Consider the following 9897-nt stretch of genomic DNA (forward strand, 5'->3'; position numbering starts at 1 on the left):
AGAAAAAAAGATGTGATTCAGCGAAACAGAAGTCGTGGTAACGCGAATATATACGTAATAAAGTGAATAAAGGTGTTATGCGACACGAATTTCTTTATAATGCGTGTGTTCGTTTTTGTTTTGTTTTTTCTTTCTTGTAATAACTTCTTTGATCCGCGTTATCTATCATAACTTTTGTATATATCAGATTCCGTCTGGAGAATATCGTTTAAACATGTTTGCTTTTTTATTGACTTTTTTTTACAGAAAATGTGCCATGTCCGCCTAATTATTTTAAATGTACAGACAGCTATTGCATTCCTATGAAGAATGTGTGCAATGGCCGAATAGACTGCCGAGATGGCCAAGACGAACAGTATTGTGGTAATGAATTGCAATGTACATTCACACAGATCTAGCTACCATTGGTCAACCTTGCCTTGTGCCCTCACATTATCAATTATAAAAAATTCATATTTAAGATGTCCAATAAAGTGTTGGAACTTCTTGTTTTTCGTTTTAATTTAATCGTATACATTATTTCTAAAATTCAAGAACTTTTGAAATGTATTGGATGCAGTTTGCGGTCTTACGTTCGAATTTTGCTTAGTTATTCATGGTGTATAAACGTATCAAAATGTGGACCACTGATTAAAACCAGATAAATTCCAATAGTTCTAACGTTTAAAATTTCTTTTTAGAATGTCATGCTAAGAGAGACATAATCATCGTTACTGAAAGTACTGATTTCCTTCCATACAGCAGAGCAACTCTGCTCTTCGAAACTGCTACTAGATTGGGTGGAACACTTTACTCCAAGTATAGCACTATTAGAACATTACAAATTCGCTTATCAACGGCTGATAGTAAATATGTTTTTGAAAGTTCAACTATCAATAGTTATAGTGAGCACCCTAGTCAAATTTTTGAAAAGTTTTATGAAAATGAGACCAACGATAACTTTCCTGGACCAAGCGAGCAAGAACAAACTGCAATCATCTGGGTATCTGATGTTTCCGAGTACACAGAAAGGGAGAAATACACATTCAATCTTTTTGGAATGTCAAATTCTTCCGGACAACCATTGAGATACCGCATTGTCATCGGACACGGTGCATATAAAGCTGCCGATGTCGATGATGTTACTCAATTAATAATAGAAGACTATGAAATTCTCGGTACACTTGGAAAAGCATTGTTTCCAAGTATATGCAAAGGTTTGTTTTATACCTCATGTTTATCTTTAAAACCTCCAAATAGTAGTAATTATAGTATTATAAACATATTTGCATTATACAGGTACGTCATTTTCACCGTAATAACCAGCATAAAGTAGTAACTGTAAGTCAATGTACATTTCTGTTTCACAGAGAATAAGAAATCTGGACTGAAATATTGATTTCAAAAGAGGAAACATGTCATAAAGCATGTTTCGTATTGTAACAGAAAACTAGGAAATATAATTGAAAGAACTTTCGTTTTATTCAGGTCAACCACTTCAGTGTAAAGATAGATATCGATGTAGTCTGAGTATGGTATGTATTCCTCACGAACAAGTATGTGATGGTAAACAGCATTGCCCATATGGTGACGACGAGGAGTTATGTGAGTTCATATGCCCAGAGTTATGTAAGTGTAAACCTGGTATCGTAACATGTACAAATATTCAAAACAATAACCAGACAATCGTCGTACCAGTCTCGAGTCGCATTTTAGACCTAAGCAACTCAACACATCACGGAGCTGACATTCTAAGGAAACAGAACAGAAAAGGTTTATCACTACTGATTTCACTTAATGTTTCAAGATGTGAGATAAGAGAATTATCTAAATCTTCATTTCAACAATTCACCAACTTATTGAAATTAGATATAAGTTTTAACAAATTCACAATATTATCCCGTGACACTTTTATCTACTTACATCACTTAAAGGAGCTTTACATGTCAGGAAACACAATGTTAAGAGTTGTAGAACCTGGGGCATTCAATAGTCTTAGCATTGAATCACTTTCTATTAACAAAGCCCAAATTGAACGTTTGGATGCATATACATTCGCTGGATTAACTCTACAAAGTCTTCATTTAGCATCAAACAAGATAACATATATAGACGATTTAACGTTTAGCGGACTAACTTGTCAAAATTTAAATATTGAAGATAATCCAGTGTCTGTTTTTACGAAAAGAATGTTTGACGGGGTAAATGGGGTGAAAAGACTTGTCACGTCTGCTTATAAGTTTTGTTGTATTCGACCTGGGTACTTGAATGAAGAAAACTGCTTACCATATAAAGATGAATTTTCATCATGTACACACCTGATGAGAAACACTACGCTACAAGGATTAATGTGGACAATAGGGTTGTTGGCTCTCACTGGCAATGTGTTGTCTATAGTTTATCGACTCATCTACGACAGAAATAGGCTGAAACTTGGATACGGAATATTTGTCACAAATCTGGCAGTTTCTGATTTGCTTATGGGAATTTATATGCTTATCATTGCGACAGCAGATAAATTGTTTATGGATAGGTAAGAAGTCTTTTATTCAAATATAAACAAAACACAATAAAGACCTTATATAATTTTATTTCATGTCATATTTGTAATGTTTTACAAGATTGCTTTGATAATGTATCTTGTACATTAACATCGCCAAAACTAATGTTCATGTCTCAGAATCTATGATGTGATAGTAAGTGTAATTATCATTGATGTCAGCACTATTAGGTGTTGAGATTTGAGTACCGCTCAAGCCGGTGCTAGGGGGCGTGAGGGATGTTGCACTTATTCATTAGCCCTCATGTACAGATTCAATCAAACCGAGTCTGAAATTCTTATGTAATTTTGTTGTGATTAATGCTTCCTAAGGATCACTTTGCTTCCAGATTTTTATATAATATTGATAACATCCATGAATGAACCCAAAACAATATTTTGTAATATTGATCTCAAAGGACTGCAACCTTTCAGATATCTATACCTACATCAGCAGATGATAATCTTAAATGTTGCGCCTTAAGTCATCTCAATGTCGTTATATTATTCTGGTCCATCGATATCACTAAGTGTTAAAGCATTATTAAATCTGAAGCCGGTACTTAGGGGCTCGAGAGATGTTGCACCTACGGTAATCTCTCTTTAATTAACAGACTCTATATATCAGAGCTAGTCTGTCATTTTCACTTCTTAACTATTGTTTTCTGTGCTCTCTGCGATCTCATTTTTTTCTAGATGTGTACGCTTTTTTTAAAATATCCATTCGAACCACCTGAGTCGATCATAGAGAAACTTTTTGGTGTAATAGAGTATAATTACTCTGATATTTAAACTAACAAGTACAGCGTCATGTCATAAATGAGTCAAGCTATTTAATGGCGGTGCGGTAGGAACTATTATCTCTATAAAATTGATTTACTAACCTAAAAAAATGTGATGAAACTAGTATTTGTAATATTTCCTTTCTGAAAAATGACCTGTCGACATCTTCGGGGTAGACTACCATACAACTTCTGGATATAATGTAATGGCACCTCATTCCACACATGTAACAATTGAGCCTTCAAGTTGACGTTATGTATTAGATAAAAACGTATTTTCACCAGTTGCCAAAACATGTGCAATAGAACTCAAATCTGGGGAGTGTGGGGGCCAACTAAGTTGGGGTATTTGGTTTCTATGTTTCCATTCCTCGGACTGACACGGAGCGTTGTCATCCCAAAAGAGCCAGGTATTAATAGCAAATACTTCCGCAATAACTTGCCACAGATTCGAGTCTAAAATCTCAATGTATTGTTTAGAGTTCATGTTACCATTTAATGTTTCAATTCCATAATAAGTAATGCTACCACAGACCATGATTTTGATGGTTGATTGCGGCCCGTCAGCAAAATATCCTAAGCACTTTTTAAGTCGCCAGTTTTTCCGAGCTCTTTCTCCAAACTTTTGTTCTCCCACAAGGTTAGATAACAACCATCTTTTCAACACAAAAGATTACATTTTTCCACTGATTATCAATTGTCCAATGTATTTTACCCCTACACCACGCTTACCTCTTTTTCTTATTAACAGTCTTTATTCCTATGATTTACCTGACGGATCGTGGTTTATATCAATAGTAATGAAGTATCCTCTGTACAGAAAGTAGAAAGTTTCACATGTGCTATTTAATTAATATTGCTTGTAATACACTTCAAACTAGATCTCCGAATTGTTTTTTACAATCCTTAACAAAGTGCGGTTGTCGCGATCCGATATTACTTTTGGTCTGCCATGTCGATGGTCATTTCCAATGTATTCCGTTTGTTTCCATCGCTTTTAAACCCTGGAAATAGTGCTCTCACTAATATTTAATCTTTTTGCAACATCCCTAGCACGTAATCTGCTTTCAATCAGCTCAATAATATTTCTTTTCGTTTCACTGGAATTTTCACGACCGTGCTTAGCCTTTATTAACAGTGATCTAAATAACCGCGCTCTACAAACTTCTGGAAATATAAGTCACGCCACACAATAGACTTGACATGTCTAAATATAGATAAAATGTATATATCTATCATACATTTGCCATACATATATGAACCCGCTGCATATAAACGGATATGTCGCCATTTAAGAAACTTGACGCATTTATGGCATTACGCTGTAGAATTGATTGAATAAAAAGTGAAAATTTGTTCGAATTCGCTTTCAGTATTACTTTCATAGAGGATAACATTTTGTAGCGCCGGTACCAATAATTTTAAACTCGAGTTCATAACTATATGTATGAGTGATACGTGATATGGTTCAACAAACACTTTTCACATTTATTTATCTTCAATCCTTTCTTCTATGACGTAGGTATATTGAGATAGACGAGTACTGGCGGAACAGTGGTTGGTGTCAGTTTGCTGGAGTTTTATCAACACTATCATCAGAAGCAAGCGTTCTTTTCATGTGCCTTATCACCATCGATAGAGTTATTGTTATAAAATTTCCCTTCGGACAATACCGTTTATCAACGTATACGTCCCTGTTAGCGGCATCCGTTGCATGGGTGATTGCTGTTCTTATTGCTCTTGTACCTGTTTTGTATACAGATTATTTCAACAACAAATTCTACAGCAAATCTGGCGTATGTCTTGCATTGCCACTTACACGTGACAGGCCACCAGGATGGCTGTACTCCGTTATTGTTTACATTGGATTCAATTTGATCACTTTCGGACTCATCACTGTTGGTCAGCTGCTTATCTACATAGAGGTCCATAAACATAATCAGTCGAAGAAACGTTTGAACATGTCCCGGAGCAACGAGTTAAAGGTGGCAAGGAATCTTCTTTTACTTGTTGCAACCGACTTCATGTGTTGGTTCCCTGTTGGCTTAATGGGTATGTTAAACTGATTATATAATCTGATTTAACCCTGCTTTCTATTTACATAATCATTTATACGAAATCTTATTCATTAGAAAGGTTAGTTGTTCCTGTTTAATTGTTTTTAAGTTGCTTTGCATTGACTGCGCTATAGTATACCGCTATGACTATAGAAACTAAGATTTCATGTTGAAGCTGTCTTATAATGATACAGACTGACAAATGATGTGATAATTTAATTTAGCATGTAGTGCCTGAATAACTGTGTATGAATAATTATTAATACATCATTTATACGCAGGTTTGCTGGCTTTATCAGGGCACGTTATTCCCGGGGAGATGTATGCTTGGACAGCGGTTCTTATCCTGCCAATTAATTCGGCGCTGAATCCGTTCATGTACACATTCTCTGCTATAATCTCTGCAAAGGTAACATATATTTTTTTCTGTTATCTTATGGTATTGAATATTGCAGTTAGGATTTACAAAGTGGAAACTTACCTTATCTTCTAAGGTGCTTAAATATATATGGTATGAATATGCATATTAAAATGATTTTTCATTTTACAATAATAAAATAATTATTCTTCATAGGCTTTGATCTTTTTATTGAGCTAAAGAATGGAATTATAGAGGTAAAGAATGGAGTAACATTTAAATACTTATTACATGACAGTTTTAAACAAAAGCATCTCATTTGATAGTTTCCTTTCCATTAACATTTTTCGTAAAACCGAACGTCGGACCAAAACAGTAAATGCTATATGGCGATTTCCCAGCTTTCGTGATGAAGGAAGACCTCAGATGCTCCCCCGTGCATATTTGCAGGCACGAACGGGCATCTGAGTATAATGATAGCTTCCTCACATGCAAAAATAAAATGGTTCCTTACATGAAAACAACGATTGCGGGATTCGCACCAAAGGCGCTTTTAAATCAATGATTCTGCTTAAGACTCTGCTACGGACGGTCCCTTCCTTCCTTAAACAATAACGCAAAAGCTTTATGTTTGCAAATAACACTAATTTTTAGTTTTAGTCTATATATCTGCTTTTCAAAATCAATTTAACATAGCAAACCAGTATTTTTGTCGATGATATGATAAGAAAATGTTTTATAATTCGTCATAAATTGTATTTTCTTTTTCTGTTCAATAGAAAATAGCCCACTCTACGAAGGAGGCAAGTCACACGGATGGTATATAATTTTTAACATTATTTTAGTTACGCCTCTAATGTTCAGAACAATTTTAAGCTTCTAGAATGTTGAAGAGATATTTTCCTTGATTTAGGATTATCATGAATCCTTATGTTATAATACAACTAAACAATTATAATAAACACTAATACTTTGTTATTTGTTTTATTTAATATGAAGATACAAATGAAATGCCGATAGGACTGAATTTCTAAGTGTATGTTTTTAAACTCTTGAACATTATCAAAATTTGCAGAAGGTGGAAAAGTTATAATGGACGTTCTGCCATACTTTATACAGAGGAGACTTCGTTCTAGCAGACCCAACAGCCTAGACAAGGTTCTTGATCGGAAGAGGTTCTCAATCAAAGAAATTGCCTTCATTGTGCACAACGTTGTAAGCTATATAGAAATTGTTCATGAGCACGGTCTTGTTCTTGACGGTCAAGTCTCGGTGGAAAACATTGATGTGCCACTTACATCCGATTTAAAGGTAAAAGAAGTAACGCTTGTTGATAAACACTCTGCCATGCTTAAAATAATGCTTTTATTGAAAGTCATTCAATTTCTAAAACAGTAGAACTGGGTTAGCTTCAATGCTACATGTATGCATGTTTTGCATGTTTCGGCCAATTGTTATAATTATAAAGAATAACGTGTCAAAACGACTGTTTTGCCGCTTTCATCAAATTCATATCGAATATTGAACACCATACTATATAAATTGACAATATTAAAAACTTCAATGCAATAAATGACACTGCATGAATTAACACCTTTATTAACTATCATTGTTCATACTGAACTTGATATCATACATGTCATCATAACTTTCGCCGATTCTTTTATAAGTTTATTACCATTTACAAGTACAGGATATCCGTGCAGTAAATTTCGAACTGCATGTATATATGAAGCGCTAATTCTGATCGGTTATAAGAAATAGAAAACACCCTAAAACAGTAACAGTATGATATAGACGACACATTTTTTACGGCCGATATGTCAAGATTAAATATACTGACGATGTTTATAATGGGCGATTGAACCAAATAATCAAGTTTTAACATTATGTTTGATATTTTCAGATATCGGGCAAAGCCACTATTATGAGCCTACCTTCTGTATTGTCAACAAGAGTGAAGAAAGGTGGCCATGCTTACGATGACATCTACGATGTTGGAAAGCTTACTGAGGTCATGTTAAGGAATGTTTATGCTTACCGATTAAAGTGATGTATATAATGTTGGCTTGCTAAGTGAGATATTGTTAACGAAAACCTATATTAACTAAATGAAATAGACGTGTATATGTTGTCGAAAAGCTTATTCAAGAAATGCCAATGATTACCAAAGAAATTATAAACTGGTATGAGGATTATTAACTATCTTTGAGTTGATGAATATTCCTGTTTTGAAACTGTAATGGTATTGTTATTATTGTTGCATGCTATTGTTATAAACATCTCTTAAATCAATCGAGAGTGGGATCACCCTTTTCTAGATTTGTGTAAACTGCATTGTTGCATTTGGACTTTATTAACTTACTATGCTTAGTGATATAACAGAAATAGAACGATTCATTCAACATACAACGCAGAAAAATGTGTAAAATTTATTGCTGTTCTTCTGTTATTACGTAATAATGTTGTATCAAAATTGTGACTTTTTGTTTTATATACGTAGGAACATGGCCCAGTATTAACGAAGAAACAATCAATATCAAAGAACCTTGCTGTATGAAATTAGCTTTAATCTTAGAACGCTTATATTGTTACCTTAGTGTAGTAAATGATTTACCCCTTATATAATTTAATATGAGTTAACCCTCTACTGCACTATGGTGACACATAAATATGGTACATATACAAACAAAAAAATATACTCAATATAATGAAAGTAACTCAAATTAAAAAAAAAAACACAAATAAAGTACATCTCATAATTTTTTAATTATCAAATTAAAAGGACTACACTGAGGTTTTTTGACGTGAAGGGACCGAAACAATTTTTTGAAGATTTTTGTATAACTAGATTTATGTCTAGAACAAATCTAAGATCATTCGCTCACTCCGTTTCCCAGAAATAATTCAATTTTATTGTGCAAATTGGCTGCTGAAACGCTTTTCACTCAAATCGGCTATAAATCGCACAAAAATCGAGTGTCAATTTATGTATCATCATCATGCTTGATTTCGAATTTAAGTGGACCAGATGAATTAAGGAAATAATTCTTTTTTACTTAAGGTCATTGGACCTCAGTGGAGTTCCCTTAAGTATCTATTTTATGATCAGGATTTGATATTTGGATCAACTTTTCAAAGACCTTTTTGATTTGGTGTTTTAAAGAAATTCTGTATGCGACATCAGGTGATTTGAGCCTACGAGCGTATTATTGTTTTAGATACTTCATATTCCTTTGTTTACTTCAAAGTATGAGTTACACGAATTGTTGTAAAGTTGTAGTAAAACCTGTTCCTTGTTGAAAATATTGTTGTTGTTTGTATACCAGAATATTGACACAATGCAATGTTTTTCGCATTTATATCACTCACAGTCTATCACGGTTCCCTTTTGGTCCATACGATTATACAGGACGTTAGTTTTCTCATTAACAGATTGCTATAAAGTGAGAATTGATCAATTTTAGGAAGATTCGCAGTGTCCACATCAGCATTGCCAAGTTACATAACTATTATTTCGTGTTACATAATTCTTCTAAAAAAAATAGCACTTACACGCCACATTTCCTTCGACTTATATATTCCTCTATGTAAAATTCAGAAATGTCCATGATGGTTATTTCATACATTAAACTGATGCTAAGAAACTAATATATATCAACATGCCAGCAGTATCTCTTTTTTCTGTTGTAATGGGCAAGCAATCATCGCCGACGGGAGGTGGCAGTCTGCGTTCAGCTATAATCAAGCTGTCCCCATAGTTAAGCTAAATGAAACAACCACCGAAGTTCCGTTAGCTATCTGTTAGATACCTTGCTCACATGAAAGAATCGAAAGTTCAAATAAACAGTAGTGAGTTGCAAGAGGTTTTGAAGTCAACGACCATAACCAATCGACAAAGGACACCCGTTATAAGCAATAAATTATGTATAATTTGGGTAGGTATATTTCACCAGCGACTTATGGATACCTGGTCCTAAAATCATAAAATTGATAAGGCGCTAGAAAAAAGTCAGATGAAAAGCAAAACGAGAATACTACTTTATTTGGAAAAAGCAATATATATTGAATGGTTTGTTCACATAATGACAATGATGACCATATTTACAAGTTATAAATGAACATCAAAGCTATAATGGTAAATGACATTCAACATTTTTACAGCTGTTTATATAAAAACTA

The 9897-nt window shown here is 33.9% G+C and overlaps 1 protein-coding gene across 1 annotated transcript; it reads left to right on the forward strand.

Annotated features, from left to right (window-relative positions):
• Positions 1–246: 246 nt before the first annotated feature.
• LOC132745490 (G-protein coupled receptor GRL101-like) lies at positions 247–7768 on the forward strand (the record flags this gene model as incomplete). Its single annotated transcript, XM_060734439.1, has 8 exons — positions 247–363; positions 681–1196; positions 1468–2512; positions 4823–5352; positions 5639–5766; positions 6495–6534; positions 6791–7026; positions 7622–7768. Coding segments are annotated over 8 exons (2759 nt in total), but the record flags the coding sequence as incomplete, so codon positions are not given.
• Between the last annotated feature and the right edge of the window lie 2129 nt (positions 7769–9897).

Source organism: Ruditapes philippinarum, unplaced genomic scaffold, assembly GCF_026571515.1.
Source record: "Ruditapes philippinarum isolate M1 unplaced genomic scaffold, ASM2657151v2 ctg21770_1_1_1_1, whole genome shotgun sequence".
NCBI lineage: Eukaryota > Metazoa > Mollusca > Bivalvia > Venerida > Veneridae > Ruditapes > Ruditapes philippinarum.